Below are 19,011 nucleotides of genomic sequence, written 5' to 3' on the forward strand. Positions count from 1 at the left end.
AGCTCCGATCCCGGGGCTGCTCCGCTGCTTTCTTTTGTTGCGATTCCTCCTGCGGTAATTTTCAGGCTTCCCTTAGTTCCTGTGAGAGCTCGCGCTAGGAGTTTTATTCGTGCAACTTTAATCTGCATAGCAGCTCTGGAACGGACTGTGCAACCAGAGTAGGTTGCAGCAAATGCGGAGTAAAGGTTGCATATAGTTGATATATAATTACCAGAAGGTACTCATGCTGGGACGGTGAATGAGCATAGTGTTCCGCAGTGTTATGAGAGAGCCTCTAATACCTTGGCTGAAATACATGGCAATATCTGTCATCACCAGGAGAGAAACGGGTAATGTGCGGGAGGACAGCACAACCCTGCTCAGACAGGTTACCTTTTGTTGTGATCCCTTCTTCCTTCAGAAGATTGTAGTAGGTTTCAGATCTCTGCAGGCAGCCTTATTGTCTCTGCAGGATCTCCTGACAACCAGAAACAATAGCAATGGGTTGTTTTTGTTTTTACCTGGACAATTCAGGCCTGCCCTGATTGCCATTCACTGATGGGGGAGCTGGGTTGGGGATAATACTTTTTTTATTATAGTATTATCCCTTTCACAATTAAAGCTTTTGCAGTGAGGGTTTAATGAGACACTAGATTTTTTTCAAATGTTGCAGTCACTTTACCTATGTTATTAATTACAATTTGGGATTTTTAAAATGCTTTTACTTTTAAAAAATCCAGTGTGATAGTTTGCACGGGTCGGCAACTTTTCAGAAGTGGTGTGCCAAGTCTTCATTTATTCACTCTAATTTAAGGTTTTGCGTGCCAGTAATACATTTTAGCGTTTTTAGAAGGTCTCTTTCTATAAGTCTATAATATTTACTTTACATACAACAATAGTTTAGTTGTATAAGGTTTTAAAGATGTTTAAGAAGCTTCATTTAAAATTAAATTAAAATGCAGAGCCCCCCCGGAGTAGTGGCCAGGACTCGGGCAGTGTGAGTGCCACTAAAAATCCGCTCACGTGCTGCCTTTGGCACGCTTACCATAGGTTGCCTACCCCTGGTTTATGGTTTGGTTTACTTTTGGCATTTTTCTCCCTTTGAGCAATATGAGTATGAAGCTAGTTTCACTTTCAGATTTGTAGTAGTTGGATTTCCAGGTATTGCATGAAAATTCTTGGTTTTAAAGAGCTACTGGTTATAGTAGACTTTTTTTAAAAAATTGACGAACCAGTTCTGTGTGTCATCTTTTATAAAACCTTATTCTTACAAAATGTACATGTTGGGCCATATTTAAATTGGTAGTGTCCCTTTAAAAGTTTCTGTTTTTATAGGGAAGTTGTCATTTAAAGCTTGAGAGGCAGCCTAGTGATTTGATGTTTTTAGTGTCAGGGAGTCACACACGGGTCTCAAAGCTTCAAAATGAGGTAAATAACAATTATATTTTAGACTTTTTTTATTGTATTAAGTAACCAATCTAGAAGAAAATTAAATCTGTATGCTAAACTTGCCTTACAAATGGGGGAAGGGGGGGTCACTTAGTCTATAAAATAGCAGCTTTGTAATTCAGTGGTATATAGTCTATTTTAACTAGCTTTTTTGAGCAAGTGATAACACAGACTACTGGAAAACATAGGAAGGATAAGTTTCCTAGCTGGGGAGTTATTTAACATACAAAGGAACAAATAATTTAGGCTTTGGTCCTGAAAACACTTAAGTATGTGAGTAACTTTACACAGTCGGACAGGATTGGGGCATGGAGGCAAGATTTCCTTAGTTTCTGCTTTATAAAAATTAATGGCTGGATGGGGGAACATAGGTTAAAGTGTTTTAGGGTTCGTGCTCCTGGTCTTTCATTTTTTTTCTCTTAATCCGTAAAATTCGGCCTGATTTTGCAAGGTGCTAACCACTGTCAGCTGGCAGCTAAGTCAATTTCTCTCCTTGTTGCTGTGCAAAAGGCCCATAAAATGGAGGCTGCAAACAGCAAGCCAAACGGACATGGGAAACAGACTATAAAGAATGACGTCAAATAGACACACTGAAGACAGAAGTCCATTTCTACAGCTGTTCAGCGAGTCATTCTACATGTTACTTTTGTAAAACATTCAGATAGAATTTATATTTGTAAATGTCTCAAAACCCGCTGTCCAAAACTTGTAGGTAAGTTATAGGATTCCAGGGAATCAGAAATAAAGATTTTTATTTTATCTTTTTTAAAAGCTGGTCACATTAGCTTCAGATTGCTGCTTGTTTGTTTTTCCTACTGCTGTAATGTTATGAGAAGGTATTAAATTCACAGTGCAATGGGGGATACAATTATGCTAAAGCTTTACATTTTTAATAAGTTGCTGTAGGGAAAATTGTTTTGACAATATTTGATTTTAAAACTGTTGTAATATAACTAATTTAATTTTTTTGTGGTTTAGAGCAGTGGCTCTCAACCTTTCCAGAGAACTGTACCCCTTTCAGGAGTCTGATTTGTCTTGTGTACCCTCAAATTTCATTTCAGTTAAAAACTACTTGCTTACAAAATCAAACATAAAAATACAAAAATGACATTGCACCTTACTGAAAAATTGCTTATTTTCTCATTTTTACCATATAATTATAAAATAAATCAGTTGGAATATAAATATTGTACTTACTATTTCAATGTATAGAGCAGTATAAACAAGTCCTTGTCTGTATGAAATTTGAGTTTATGCTGACTTCGCTAATGCTTTTTATGTAATCTGTTGTAAAACTGGGAAACTGTTGAGATGAGTTGACATGCCCCCTGTACCGTACCCCTGGTTGAGAACCACTGGTTTAGAGTTTGATCAAACTCAGAGCTAGGACTGGGATAACTGCATATAATGTCAACGGTCTCTTGATTAGAAGGAACGGGTACATTGCAGTATTCTTCTAACATGAAGAGAAATGTCGCGTAGTGATAATGTCTGATAGTTGAGAATATTTGCTTAAATAGTCACTGCTCCCGGATACTGGGTAGCAGTGGTGACCTTATGTGCCTCAGACCTAGAGGTTATGCTGATCCTTTAATGCAAGAGTGTTGATCCGTGCCACATTCACCTCCTCTATATGCAATGTACTGTGGGTTAGGTTTGAACATCGCGTGCAGACTGAACCTGAAGTAGGATGCAGCTGCCAACCTCTGTGTTGGATAGGCCTTTGTTAGCTCATAAACTGTATTCAAAGTTCTGCGCAGGTTCCTTGTTTTCTTCTGTAAGTAGTTCTTGAACAGTCTGGATGGTCTTGAACCTGGATTCTCTAGACCTTCCCCCACACCTCCACTTTCAGTTTGTCTTGTCATGGCAGTTAAGTGCAGCCACGATGTTCTTGCTGTGAAGCTACGCAGTCTCAGTAGTAGGACATTCTCAATTGAAGACTTCAAGCTTTTGGAATTTGCTGCCCATGATGGCATGCCACTGCTTGAGTTCAATCTCCAAAATGACACAATTTAGGAAGTTTTTTTATGAAGTATTGGATGTGGTAATTTGTTTATTTTGCTTAGTTCTGGCTTGTATAAGGTACCTTCATCAATAGCATTGTAGATCGTCCCAGTTTAAAAAAAAAAAAAAGGCACATTACTGCGTACAGAGAAGACATGCAGTCATATGCTTAGTTTCTACATGCAGTTATTAATATTATGCAGATCAGATAATTGCGTATTGTAGGGACTATAATTTCCATTTATCTGATTGGCACATACCAATTTAGACACATTTGCGTGCTCAGCTTTAGGGAGGGGAAAAGGTGTTAACTTTTTGTGTGAGAGCACTCAATGATTAGAATGGTTACATGTTTTCAGATATTTGATACAGATAGGCTGTATGTCACTAGGCATTCACTCGTCGGAGGGTTGTGTTGTAGAAGGCACAGACTAAACTGTTCTTTAAAAAGCCACATAAGTATTTATTTATTTCACCAGCAGCTGCATTCAGTACCATTTCCACAGTACCATTTCCACATAAATTTGAAGTGCTCTGTATGTCCCAAGTATGCCAAAAGCCTTTTTTCCTGCTGAGGAGTCCATAATCCCTTTAAGGAAGCAAGCCACAGCCTATGTGCCCAAAGTTCCAGGTCTGGTACCTTCTTTCTAGCAGCTGTGACTTCCCCGTGCTAGCATACCCGTCTCTGGTGCTGTTTCCCCCAACACTACTTTAGTAAGATGCCTTTCTGCAGTGCTACCACTCTTCCCAGTGACTGAAGTTAAAAAAACTCTCTACGGTCCCAGATTCTTCCCATTCCCAGCATGCTTTGCAAAAGGATACCAATAGGCAGGGCTCCCCTCCATTAAGCTATCAGTAGGTGAAGCTAGCTGGCCTTTATCCTATCCTAATTTTGACATTGATGCAAACTTTCTACAGCCTGCTTCCTGTAAAATCCCACATCAAAAAGTGCTTGGGTTTTTCCTTCCTTTTTGTATGTGTAGTTCACACCATGTATATCTATATACTAATGGTCAGTTACTTAATATGATACAATTCTATTTGAGAAAATTAAAACTGCTGTTAATTTCAGGCAGACTTTTAAAAAGAGTAAGTTATCCAAACATCAGTGCTTTCAACCTATCCTTTCCACTTATTGATTATTACTAAGGTACTTGATTGCAAATCTGAACGTTATACTTGGTCCCCTTCTGCTTATAGTTATTCCACCTAGGCTTGTGATGTCAGGTCTTGTAATCTAAGCAAACCCAAGTCCTGTGGGAAGCAATATCAGTGGTTCTAGAACTAGTACTCTTCTCTCATGCTGCAGCAGATTCTGGCTTTCAACAAGGTATTAAAAGGAGGCTTCTGTGGCGCACACTGGAAGAGTAGAGGTGCTAGACATGATCTGGCAAAATTCCAGTTTCAGTAAATTGCATACTGTCTCCCTAAATTTCTCCTGAATATATATGCTGTCCCCTGTTTCTGTACTTACTAGAGTGTGATCTAAGGATCAATAACTAAATATTAAGGCTATACAGCATTAAATGTCTGTTGTATATAGCTCTTCAAAAGCCTGCAAATTCTGAGAGCTTTTGAGATTGCTGGGAGTCAGCATACAAAATGACAATTTAAGGAAAGGAAAATATTCTTGGACACTAAGACACCTTGTAGGTTTGGGAAGGAATCCCCACGGCTGTATCCATTCAAATTTACTGTTAGTAGTGGTAACTGGCTTGAAGACGCAACAGAAGAAATATACTTGTGCTAGTTCATAGAATGGGAAAAAACAATAGACTTGATTAGGATTATGCTCCTGCATCTTAGCAGGTTCCCCCCAGACAGCATGAAATAGACTAGCGGTCATCATGAATGCCATGAGGGAATCAAAGTCAGAGAAGTGGAATCATGATGCAAGTTCACTTCCTTATTTAGCTGCAGGCATCTTGGAGTGGTTCAAGTAAAAGGATCAAAACCTAAAAAGAAACGGAGAGATTAGGAAAGAGAAGGGTGCCACACTTCATCCTGGGTCTGGTTTCTTCTCCCCCTACAGAAAGATGTGGGTAAGTTCCTTCTAACAAAAAATAAATATGATGCCAACATGAACAAACCTTTATTTAATTAATCTTATTCCAGGCCAAATTTAATCTCTCTTGTTTGAATCACTGAAATAGGGATGATATTGTTTTTATTATCTATAGCCTTTTGTGTCTTCAGATTTCAGACCACATAGTCCAGAAATATCGCCCTGCCTGTACAGCAGGAGTAAGTTATAGATTCCCCTGGCATGACTTAACTCCTTTGTTGCCACATTTCTCATTATTTATAGGCTGCATCTGTTATGTAGTTCAGCAGCTCTGCATAGATCAGATGTTTGTTTTTCATTATACATATCTGTCCATGGTATACTTTTAAAATGCACCTCCCCACTCTGATGATATCCTGAAAATGTTTCCCTGAAAATCTGGGTCTTGCTGCATGGTAACTACATTGATGTATTGCAGTTATTTGGCCAAGTGAGAATGGGCTTATGAAATATTATGGGGCTATGCATGATATAAATATTTTTGTCTATAAGACTCTTCATTAGATTTGCTATTTTGAAAGTGTATATATTTTTCCTTTTGGAAAAACTGTAGTTTTGTCAGTTTATAAACTGTGCGCTGCACAAATCCTAGAATCATAGGGTTAGAAGGACTGTAAGGGTCATCTAGCAGTCTAACCCCCTGCCCAGATGCAGGATTTGTTGTGTCTAAGTCATCCAAGACAGATGGCTATCCAGCCTCCATTTGAAAACCTCCAGTGAAGAAGCTTCCACAACCTCCCGAGGCAGTCAGTGCCATTGGCCTTCTGTTCTTACAGTTAGGAAGTTTTTCCTGAGACTTAATCTAAATCCCTGAGCATACACATACAATGCAAATATTAATCAACTACAAGAGTGTTAGAAGCAAATTCTCCCCTAAACACAGATGCCATTCACCTTCTGGCAAAAGTCTGAATAAAAATACTTTATAGAAGCCACAGTCTTCTTTTTAAACTTACACCTTCCCCTCCAAACCAAAACTTCCACATTCCAATGGGTTAAGATAATGGAACAGCTTGACCAAGCACAAGATTTATGGAGGAGGAATGTTATGCCACCTTGAGCAGGTATGTATTGGTAGGCACATTTGATGCGTATGGTCATTTTGAAGATGGCTAGATTGATAGCTCCATGTGTTCTTGAAACGTATTAATTTAAAACATTTTTGCTAAGTGTGTTTTCTTTCATCTGTGAATGATTTGACAAAGAGGGGTTGGCCTAGACTGAATGCCATGGTCAATACAGTGTTAAACATCAACTGTAAGAAGTTACAAATCTAATGAAATGTTGAGGATGAAGACTTGCTTTCCTCTTGGTTAGTGTGCTGATCTGTAACTGACCAGAATTGTTACTAGAACACTGTATCCATGGCAACCTGTTGTTCAATTGCTAACTTAATTTTAACACACAGGAGGTAATAACTGAGCTTGCATCTCTTAGGCTTATAATCGTAATAAATAATGGCCTGCAGGTGAGGCTTTTCCTAACAGTGAGGACCTGGTCTGGTCTTGGTCTTTTGAAGTCAATGCAAGTTTTTCCATTGATTTCAGTCTGGGTCAAATTGGGGTCTAGTTCAAGAATGCTCCACTCCTCAGCCAGTTGCTGACTGGAAGGAAATTCCCTTGGTTCACCTGGTTGTCATTTTTTAAAATATAATTTTGAATTACTAGCTGAGGAATCTCTGTGTAGTTTACAGTGCATTGACATTTTTGACGTTTGAAAGCTGTTAGTGAGGTAAATGTGTATTCACCCCATTACGTATTGGTGGTTTTGTTGTAAGGGGGTGGGGAGGCTAGGACTGGGTGGGTGTGGAAACTATATTCCTCTCTGAATATTAGAAAAGTTCTCTCCATACCAGGATTTAGGCATATTGCCAGGCAAGAGTGGAGGATCTTCATTTAAAAAAACAAAGCGAGAGAGTGGAAAGATTGAAAACAAATGTCCTCAAAACACGCAGAGTAGGGACGATCCAACCAGATTAGATGATTGGACCAGCAGGTGGCAAATGTAAAATAAGTATGTTCTCAATGGAACAGTCGCCTAGCATGCTGATCAGGAAAAAAGATTTGGAGGATTATTTTGGAGAAGTCTTAAAACTAGCAGTACAGGGAGCAGGTTCAATGTAAAAAAGGAAAGTGAAATCCAGTCTTTTAATATCACTTCCAGTCTCTTAGTGTACATGCTAACTTTCAGGCAGGGTTGGCTTATCAAAAATATCAGGGACAAAAACCTAGCTTTGAGTTTTTCAGCTATCTTGCAACACTCCCTTCCCCAACCCACACTTAAATAATTGAATTTCTTTCTTTACCCTATTTTGTTGATCTGTCTCCTTACCACTTCCTATTAATTTCTATCCAGTGGGTGGAGAGCAGTCAATTTGGTGAGGACTAGATTCTGTTCCTGGTTTGGCCACATACTTCCAGTCCAACTTTAGACAACTGGAGTAATCTCCTTGTGCTTCAATTTCCCCTTTATAAAATGCAGATATCTACCTCCCTGGGTGGTGTTAAACATAATTAATGTTTGTAAATGCTTTGAGATCATTTAGTGAAATAGCTTATGTGAATCCTACATCGTATTTCTACCTATTTTGTGTAACATGTCAGTTTTGTGGTCTGCAAGGGATGTCCTCTTGTTATGACATTTTTAACATGCATATTTACCATAAAATATTGTCTTCATGCATGGAATCACAGATGTCCGTGATTTCTGTGAATGTGATTCTGTCTCTGGCAGGTGCAAGGGAAGGATCACAAGACAAATGGTTAGTCTTTGGGATTCTCCCACTTTGGTGATTGATTGCAAGTATGTAGGAGGGAAATGCAGGCAGAGTAGTGGATGCACAGAAGTATCTGATCACGCTCAGCAGTTAACACAAAGAGAAAGGGAAAGCAGTACAGAACAATAACTAAACAGACACTGGGCCTGAATCTTCTCTCACCATCGTAGACTGAGACAAATGCAGCTCGTTGGAGTTGTGTCAATTTAAAAATGGTGATAATTGAGAGGAGAATGAGGGCCACTGTCTTCTGTTGTGTGAACTTTAAGGGGAATAGTTATGAATAGGGCCTTGGTGTCTTTGGCCAAAATTCCATGTTTGGATTATTGTGCACTGTGCCGAACCAGTAATTTCTTGCTCTCCATTCTGGCAGTGGTTACATTTCAGTGGTTCTCTGTGAAGCATTTGGGGATCCTTTGCGGTGAAAGATGGCATGTAAAATACATATTCGAGATGCTCCGCAAAATAGGACATCAATACGTTTATTGTTTTATACATTTCGAATGTCTTCATTGCAAATTTGTGAAACCTCTTCCATTCTAGCAGTGAACTTCACTTGTGTATGTTTCCTCATAACATGGTTAAAGGAAAGAGTTACCATTAGGCAGGATTTTCTTCTTGTATGTAACAGTAACAAATTAGCCACCTTTCTATTGAAGCTATTTATATGGACCCCATTACCATAGTATCTGAGCGTCTTACAATCTTAAGTACCACATTTTACACAGAAGGAACTGAGCCACAGAGCGGCGAAGTGATTTGTCGAAGGTGACACAAAAAGTCTATGGTGGAGCTGGGATTTGGACACAGGTTTCTCAAATCCTAGACTAGTGCCCTACCCAATAGACTATCCTTTCTCTTTGATCAAACAAACCTTTCTAAGGTCTATGACTAGCTCAACGCAAGCATATTAAAGTTTTTAGTGAACTTGGCTGCAGCCATTTAGGATGCACGCATTTGCTTATGTGGTCTGACTGGCTATCAATACTCTAGATACCAGGATTACTGAACTCTGAAGAGATGTCAACAAAAGAAGAGATTTGACTTGTCACATTACTCTTCAGCCTGTTATGAGACAGGATTTTTTTTTCTTGTATATAACTATCAAATACTGGCTAATTCTGCCTCTAAAGTTCTCAATCCTGAACAATTTTATTAGCAGGTACATGGCTGATATCTCTTTGTATAAAGAGAAGATACTTTAATTCACCCTGTAATTTACTGCATCTCCAAAATCTTTACATTAAGAGTATTCTAATTTTTCTTGTGTTTTTGTGTTTTGCTTTTTAGACTGAGCATTCTTCACGGTCAGAAAGGAAGAGACGTGACTCATTCGGGATGTTTGACGGTTATGATAGTTGTAGTGAGGACACTAGTAGCAGCTCAAGCTCTGATGAGAGTGAAGAAGAAGTTGCTCCCTTACCATCCAGTCTCCCCATTATCAAGAATAATGGACAGGTCTATACTTATCCAGATGGTAAATCTGGCATGGGTGAGTACAGAGATTTTCTGGAATTGAGTTTGTGGGTTTTCAGCTGGATCCCATTGCTCTCATATAACATATTCTGTGTTTTATTTCAAGCTGAGGTGTCATTTGTGTGGGTCTGAGAATACATGTTGACTCTTTCTTTCTGAGAACAAAGCAGATCAGTTGAAGACTTTTACTCCTAACAAACAGAAACAAGCAATAATTTCTGTTTGCCTATCAAGAAAGACACTATGCAAATATTTTGTGATGTATATATTTTTATTTTTACATCAAGTAAATTTGTATTCAAATACGTTTTAGTTCTTAGGCTTCTGTTAAAGTGCTAAGACAGTCTTCCCTCTCAAAAGTTTGGGTTAACCCTTTTTTAACATCAACATTTTTAGGAGGTGAATCCAGAGTTGCGTTATACTGTATAACTTTGTAGGGCATTCATTAATGCTTTTATTATATTGGTTTTCTTTATGTGCTTGTAAAAAATCTTTACTCCTATTAAGTCCACTCTTTCAGCATACGGTGTTCAACCCCCACATGTTTGGAATCACATTATTGTGAGAAAGAGGGAACATTGCTTTCATCATCACAGAAAAACAATAGGACAGATATACTGCTCAGCAGTGGAATTATTTTGTGGTAAAACCCACTTGGGGCATCACAGTGGCACAAGTCACCTGCAACCTCTGTTTCTCTGGGTGTCTTAGAGCTGACTGGGTAGTGCAACACATAATGTGTGTAATACCAGCAGGATGCAGGTGTTAACTGGCCACGATATGTGAGAGAGGCTTATGTGTAATTCAAAGGAAAATAGAGACACGAGTCTTATTTTTGGGTTGGGAGTAGTAAACATCAGATGAAGTCTGCATTCACAGATGCACACCTGAAGTCTCTTTTAACTCTAGAACTGGGTAGCATGCAGAGTGAAGATCAGCTTTGGATGAGTCATTAATTTCTGTTAGTGAAACCTGGGGGGGAACCATTTCAGCTTCCACTCAACAAAGACCTTGGCATCTGAGTAGTTCCACTGAAGTCAGTGGGACTTGTCATTTTGTGAAGTTAAGCACCTGTAAGTCTTTGTAAGATCAAGGACTAAGAAATGGCTTGGTGTCTAAACAGTCAAAATGAAGCTAAGCGGGGCTGCAGCCAATAAGACCTTCATGGTGGAATCCTTATGTTTGGGTTTTACTTCTCTTTTAATCTGAAATTTTTATCACGCTTTATAGTTGAACCTTTTCTCTTCTCTGATTAGCTACCTGTGAGATGTGTGGGATGGTCGGTGTCCGAGATGCTTTTTACTCTAAGACAAAACGTTTCTGTAGTGTTTCATGCTCCAGAAGTTACTCGTCAAACTCCAAGAAGGCCAGCATTCTGGCCAGACTTCAGGTAACGGTACAGAAACCATCTTGTTTACATATTTATCCTTGCATGTTTTACAAATAAGCATTTATCTGTCTGGTCTGGTTTATCTGAGCTCATGCATGTTTTTGTTTTATTTTTTAAATTAGGTTGTTTTTTAGTAAACTCATAGTAACGTAGCTGTGTTTGTGAGTCAAAATTTATCAGATTATTCACCTGCTGTTGAGTGCAAATTTCCTGTTGAGTAAATTCTAAACCTAAAACCTGGTCTTTTTAGCCCTTACAGGAAAATAAGTTTAAAAAGTTACGTTAGCAACATGACTAAAGTTAAACTGAGCTAGGTATCTTAAATGCTCAGAGCTGATTTCAGAAATGTGTTCACCTAACAAAAATAGAGATCAACACTTCTGAAAGGATCAAGGAGCAAATCTTGTGCTCAACACCTAACCTGAGTGGATTGTGCAGATATGTTGAATGGGATTGTGGAAAACGAGTTTCTGCCCCTCCACCAACTAAGTAGCCAAAATAGTTTCTGTGGCCCATAGGCAAGGGCAGGTAGACAAAGGGAAGATCTGTGCAGAGGCTGATGCTTTGGTCTACTTTTGCCTTACCTGGTGCTGTTGAAGGAACTCTTATGGTGCACTTCCTGTGGGTATTTAGTTTTCTTGTGCAGAGGAATTAAATAAACTCTGCTGCCATGGGCCTACTGCACTTGCAGTAGAAAGAGCTGGATAATTCTTTAAATGTAAGTGTGTGGCATCTGAATAATCCATAGATTTAGCCTCAAAGTACTTGTTGGCTTCACAGATCATAGTGGCTAAACCATTGCTGTCACTTCATTCACAAATAAGAGTTTTTAAAAGACCCTATATAGAGATTGACATATTGAGCTGTATTAATTTTGGCATGTTGTAAACTGTTTTAATTCTCATTCTTTTTTCCCCTTTGTTAAATTAGTTTATTTAAAAGGTTAGTTAGCATAGATGTGTTATAAAAATAACACTAATAGAGACTGAAACCTCAGCTGGCAGGAGATCAACTTTATGTTCTACCATTGTCTCTCACATGGAACCCCAGCATCTGTGGGAATATTGCCTAATGACTGGCCCTCAGAATTACATTTAAGATTCTGCCTTTGTCATCTTTTTGATAGTTACAGATGTCTAGGCCCTTTGCCCATTATCCATAGAACAGCAACTGATGCTGTGTTCTGTGCAGGTTTCCATACCTAGGCAAAAATAATGTTTCTGACATTACCTCGAGTCTGCTTTTATGGGTTGAAACTATACTAATGCTAAGTGTAGCTCATGTGGTACTTGAATGGACAACTTCCATATTCTGTTTTATTTGTTAAAATTTTTGCCTACCAGGATAGCCTCATGAGAGATGCATTTTGTTTACAAAATTAATTGTGTAATGCTCTTGAACCTTTTAAAAGTGATTTTGTGTAGTAGTGTGAGAGGAACATTTTTGAAAATGTCCAGTTGAGAGTTTTGAAAGGCTTTATTTACTTAACTCTTATTGTCCTAGGGTAAACCTCCAACTAAAAAGGCTAAAGTTCTCCAGAAACAACCTTTAGTGGCTAAACTAGCAGCATATGCTCAGTACCAGGCTACATTGCAGAACCAAGTGAAGACTAAAACAGGTAACTGTGTATAATAGAAATGAAACTAATTCTTGGAAATGTAAGATATGCCATTCAGCCCTTGTACAGCTTCCTAAACAAAATAACTTTCTTTTAGCAGCTGTCCCTGTGGAAGGTTTCAGTTGGGGTAACTACATTACTAGCAATAATTTAACAGCAGCTCCTGTTACCTGTTTTAAACATGTAAGTATCCTCCACTATTATTTTTTCTCTGAGACATTTTAAATTTATTTTAATCAAGAAAGAGCAACCAAATCAGTTACTTAGTATTTTATCATGTAATTAATTTAGCACTACATTAATATTTAAACACTTTTTTTACATAAAAATTATAGAAGGAAATATGCATGCCGCCTTCTTCTACTTGAAACTATTCTGACTATCAGCCACTCCTGTTATGTATATGAATCAGTTTCAAAGTTACAAAATAGAAGGCTGGTATCTTAAGCCCTTGGGACCTTATTTATCCCACATTCAAAGCACAATCACAGATTGGTCAAAATTTATAGAATTTAAACCAAACCAGTTGGAGACACAGTAATAGATAAAGATGGAAACTACCTATTAGACCAAGTCATACCTCTTGCAGCATGTATAAAATTGGTCTTTCGGCTCTAGGTTAGTTTTTCTCTTAATCGGATTCTTACTTGTTAGCTGTGTTACTTGTGGGGGGGGGGAGAGAATTTTCATAGTTATGAAGATAAAGCTATTCTTCACTTCCTTTTTCTTTGTACGTAGCATTATGGAAGTACAAAAATTGCTTAATTATGCATTGAACAACTTGGATATAAGCTTCTGTCAGCAGTATGTGGGTTTTTTGGCTATAACAGACAATATTCAATTCATATTTTAGATAGCACATCTGTATGTTTCAGAAACATTTTAGAAGATATTCTTTAAGAGCTCTATGTGCAAGTTAAATCCATATTTTTAAAAATTCTTTGTTGCTTCATATCTGCAAAATAAATTCATTAGGACTGGTCACAAATTTTCAGTCAAAATGAGGTTTTTAATGGAAATTGGGTTTTTGAGAGAGTGAAAATTTTCACGGAAAGCATCCGCTTTCCTAGATAGTTTCTGGTTTATTTTACTTGTATATTGGAAAACTGAAACATTTTAGCTGAAAGCTAAAACTTCTTTAATTTCTTTCATGAAAAGTCAAAATTTTCAATGAAAATGGCTTTATTTTGGTGGGCTCGGGGCTAAGGGTAGAAAAGGCGAGGTTATTGTTAGTTTTCTCCTGTGGAAAATTTCAACTAAACATTTTTCCACCCACATCTAAAATTCATGCTGGAAGTTGCAAGGTGCAGCTCTTAAGTCAGTGGGAACTGAGGGCACTCACACCTTGCTGAACTGATCCCTTCACGTGTAAGGGCCTTATTGTTGCACAGAACAAAGCCCTGGAGTAGTGTAGCTTTGTGATTGATTGAGTGCCAAAATTCACATGCTTGAACAAGCATTTCTTCATTCTGGTATCACAATACTGTATGTGCTATAAAAAGTAATTTAGTTAGTGCATAGTGAAAGGTAGTTTTAAGATGAGACTGTGCTGTTTTAACAGCAAATACTAAATGACAGGCAATCTAATTGTGCTTTCAAATATAACTGAAGAACATTTCCATTGGAAAAATCTCGTGTGTGTGTGTAAGTAAAACGGTGTAAGCTGTGCACTGTTGTTGTTGTTGACTGCTTCATTCCATACTCTGGAACAGCTCAGGGATAATGTAACAGATTTAGGAAAAATCTGAAATAATTGCATGGTCTGTTCACAGTATTATGCTACTTAAAATGTAATTAAATCTTTAAAAATTGGTATCATACTGCTGCATCGATGAATCAGAATAGTACATCAGTAACTTAAAATACATACTATACTCATACTTCTACTTTATGCTGAATTTTACACATTTACAATATGTAGTGTGGTGGCAGTGCTGAAAAACAATCAGCATACTACTACATACGTACGTGTACCTGAAACCTATTTCTTCTTCCTGCCCTGTAGTGTTTTTTGTACACTGCTCCTTAAGTCTAACAGCATTCCTGAAAGGTCTCTTGTAGGTTCTCACTTCCTTAGTGGAGTTCTTGGGCATTGTTCAGCATACTATAAGTCTGATTTGGTATTCAGTTTTGCTCTACACAGTTCTTCAAAGAACATAGTATAAACTATTCATCAAAGAATCTGTAGGCATATCGGTCCTCTTCCCTTTTTGGAGTATTGTCCTTTTATGATTTGTGGGGTTTTTTTGTTTGCTTGGTTTTTGTTTTTGTTTGGTCTTTAAATTATTTTTCTTTCCATAAACACAGAAACAAAATAATCATGTGTCTTTCATAGGGTTAGTCTTCAGTATGAGGAGATCAATGCTGCTGCAGTTATTTTTACCAAGTCTAATATATACTCCCTGATATCAGGAAGTCTTTTAATCAGTAATAAGAATTTGTAACAAAAAACATAAAACTTTTTTGTTTTTGTTTATCTGAATAGTTATAGAGCACTGTTTTTTCTTTGTATTTCATCTTTTTTAGTAGGGCTTCTGTATAAGTATGTATCTTAATACTTGACTAGGTTTGTTAACCCAAAAACTAAATTGTAAAAGCAAATGTAAGCTCTAACAAGTGCTTAGTGTTGCCCAAGACATAAGAGGCCTGATTCTTAGAGGTTTTGAAACACCTGCCGCTCTCCTTAATGTGAGTTGAAATCTGAAAATCAGGCCTCTTTTATTTAGGTGACTGACTTTAGGCAATCAAGTTTGAACATTTTGACCTTTAGGTTCTTGTAGCTCCTATGCCTAAAGTACATTAACACAGCTCCATAACCCTAATCTGCTGGTGTTTACTTACCACTTATGTGTTATGGATTTGAATGCACATTCCACATCCACAAAACCAAACTAAATACATCTAGGGCCTAATCCCGATCCAGATAAGGTCAATAGGTATAACCACATGAGTGAAGAGTACTCAGTAGAGTAAGATTTTGCTGTATCTGTCCTTAAAGTTGCTATTAGGTGAAAATATCTGGCTACACGGGCTCTAGCCGGTTGGGTGGGGCAGGGTTAAACAACAGATAATCAGTTATTAGATCCCATTTTGTCTTGTTGATAATTTTGTATGGAAGTGCTTTTGTCTAATGATTCAGTAGTTTTCAGCAGTTCAAGTGTGAATTTGCCTTTCTCAGTGCTCAATATTTAATGCTGTTTGCTTTAATGGAAGCTCTACCTACACATGGAGAGGAAACTGTAATCTTTAGTGTATTTTGATGATGCTCATAATACTGCTGTGCATTTCTGTATTGCTTTATAGCCAAGCTTTTCCATGTTTCACTTATCTGCCTCACAGACACGTTGTATTATGCCCATTTTACAGGTGGCTAAACTTAGATGTAAAGGAATGTATTTAATGTGATACAGTGAGTTGTTGGCAGAGCCATGAATAGAATTTGTGCATCTGGACTCTTTCCTATAGTCACTGAATCACAATCTCTCACATACCTGTTTTGTGTGTGGTAGTGTGCAAAATCCAGTCCGATATTTAAATCCATTGGACCTCTACAGCAATAGTAATTTAGTGTAGTCCATCATCACTAGATAGGCTTGTTTTTTTTTTTTTCCCAGTTTTGATTTTTGTAACTAACCTAAATTCTTGTTTTATTTTCCTTGATTTCTGAAAAAAGCTTACTTTTCTCCAGTAGTCTTAAAAGATAGGGAGAATGTACCTCAGTGTTCCTAGTGAGCCGAGCAAGGATAACTGAGTCTCTAATCAATACTTACTATTAGGCAACTTAATGAACAGGATCAGTATTCGTATTTTTTCCACCCTGTTCCCAGTATAAAGCTCACAAGTTTATCTGGTGGTATATGTTTCAAAACCTCTTTCAGATGAATATTCTTTTAGAATGCAATATTTTCATTTTCCTATTAAAAAGAAGTCCAATTGTTAGTTCTCTGATTTAAAAAGGGGCATTCTCAGTTTTTACACTAGGTGGCACTGCTGTACTTCTAATCTTCCTTTCCCATCCTTCCTCTTCGTATCTACACAGAAGGTATCAGAATACTGTCCTCACATATTTCAGGAATCAGCAGCATTTCTTTGCATTTAACCTTCTGAGTCCAAGTTTCACATTAGAAGCAGGGCAATCCTGAAGGCATTCTGGGCCTGGAGAAATCAGGTGTTCCCCAAAAGGTTTCTGTACAGTTATATAGCCAATCTGAGATGCTTATCATGTAGGGAGTCACAAGGTCAGCCTTTTTGTCTTAGGAAGCCCTGGAGGTGTGAATTTGGATGGTGTCCAACAGGACCTTCCTGATTGCAACTTACCTTACAGGGAAGGCGACTGTCACTCACAGATAAACCTTCACGAGTGGTCCCTGGATCAGGAAGTTGTGAACCAGATCTTCCTTGATTGGGGAGGAACCTGAGGTGGATTTATTCGTCATGAGTCTGAAAGGTAAATTTGTTCTTAGCTGCAAATTTATGGTTCTGCTAGTTCATACTATGCCAATCCAGACTTCAGAGTTACCCCCCTTCCAGTAAGCAGATGAATAAGATTTAGAACTTACATAGTGCTTTAAGTTTCTTTTCAAAGCACTGTACAAACATTGATTAGTCAGATGGAGAGAGAAGACATGAAGGAAGATGGCTATCATAGCCCTGCATTACCTAATCTTCCTCCATTAAGAACATTCATTAGGTGAGAGAGAAAAAAAAGATATACAGTATATTAGATATATTGTATGCCATCATTAAATACAATAATACCTAGCTCTTATAAAGTGATCATTACCCAGGATGGCTCTCTTCTAAAGGGTGAGCCATATGGATTGGTGTAGGAGAAACTAGCAGAACCACTGTTTTCACAGACAAGGACAAATTTAACTTTCTGCTATTTACCCCTATACCAATCCTCAATCTAGAAATATAAAATCTTTGTGCCAACTCAGATATCGGTTGACCTGCAGAGAGGAGAAAGAGCCCTGACAGTTTCAGTAGTTGGGTTCTCTGGATCAACTAAAAAATGTAAACTATTAGTAAAATATAACTTATTTTTAAACAAAAGGCTGTGCACCATGTCAGATCATTTCAGGTATTAATACTCTCAGCTATTTGGACCCTTCTGTAGCCTTGTATACAAGGCTTGTATACAAGCTATCCATAAATGTAAGTTTTAAAAAGCTTATTTTTTCCCTTCCTTTTCTAAAAAGCTACAGGTGTAAATTTAGATCTAATTTGAGGATATGTAGTAGGACCACATTGAAAGCTAAATAGAAGAAGAGCTCTCTAAAAAGTCCAAGTGAAAGAACAATATCTCAGAGCTGACTAAACAGTAGCTGGATTGGGTTATTCTCCTAGATGGAGAAATCTAACTGCAGAAAATTGCATTGTTTATACATAAATAATAAACTGTCTTCCTTCAAGTTATTTCTCTGTGTCAAATGGCCAAAGGGAGAGTCCTACAGTCTAGAATGGTGTAGGAGATAGAGTAGAACATAGAGACCAGGCTTCAAGAAAAATAAATTTGTCATATTTGTAATGGACATGTCTTCCCTTACTGGGGAAAACAGTTCATGCATGTCTGTCCTCCAATATTCTGAGTAGTAAGGGTATCCTGTGTTCTCCATAGTGAAAAATTTGATGTTCTCTGCTAATACGTGGCCATAGCTGATCTCCAGCAGTCTTCCAGACTTGCACATTCTAAGTGTTCAGAACTAGGGCAACTCTTCTTCCCCTCTCCTTCACAGCTTGGCTTCTGAGAGGCTGGGGACTGAATACTGTGGTCTTTCCAGTGAATTGTGTTCAAGTCCTTTGTGTTTGCAAGGAGACTAGTAAAAAGGCATAGAGCCTTAAATGAAAGATGTTTGCTGCCTGATGTGGTACAAAACAAGTAAATTCCGTCATTTGCCCACACAAAATCTGCTTAGATACTGTCTGCACTGATCAGGGTCTGTTCTTCTCAGTACGTCTTTTGGTGTGGATTTGGCCACTATTCTGAATTTTCAAAAATCTGAATACCTGTTTCTGGGTAGTCTCTAGTTTAACATGGACTCGCTGTCCTTTAAAGAAGAAACTTAAGACAATTCTATTTTCATGTGATGTGATGCTGAATTATTCTAACACTATTCTCAATAACTACATAGCTACTAGTTGCATTATGTGATAGTTGCAAGCTGTAACTTTTTACATGGAAGATTCTTTTTCTGCTGCTAATAACGCTTGGCTTAGTGAACTATAAGTTCTAGTGACTGTTCAGCATCACA

At 37.9% G+C, this 19,011-nt stretch overlaps 1 protein-coding gene across 8 annotated transcripts in view; it reads left to right on the top strand.

Annotated features, from left to right (window-relative positions):
- The window catches only part of MBTD1 (mbt domain containing 1), a 56,059-nt gene that overhangs the window by 1,136 nt on the left and 35,912 nt on the right, over window positions 1-19,011 (top strand). For 2 of the 8 annotated variants that reach the window (XM_077834199.1, XM_077834194.1), the window contains exons 2-5: window positions 9,564-9,765; window positions 11,006-11,145; window positions 12,643-12,757; window positions 12,855-12,940. In XM_077834199.1, the coding sequence (XP_077690325.1) occupies window positions 9,612-9,765; window positions 11,006-11,145; window positions 12,643-12,757; window positions 12,855-12,940 (495 nt within the window). In that variant the 5' untranslated portion in view covers window positions 9,564-9,611. Of the gene's footprint in view, window positions 1-1,388; window positions 1,408-2,025; window positions 2,141-9,236; window positions 9,436-9,563; window positions 9,766-11,005; window positions 11,146-12,642; window positions 12,758-12,854; window positions 12,941-19,011 lie in introns of those variants that run through there. The other 6 variants (XM_077834202.1, XM_077834200.1, XM_077834201.1 and 3 more) reach the window with 6 other exon arrangements.

This window comes from Eretmochelys imbricata, chromosome 14 (genome assembly GCF_965152235.1).
Source record: "Eretmochelys imbricata isolate rEreImb1 chromosome 14, rEreImb1.hap1, whole genome shotgun sequence".
NCBI lineage: Eukaryota > Metazoa > Chordata > Testudines > Cheloniidae > Eretmochelys > Eretmochelys imbricata.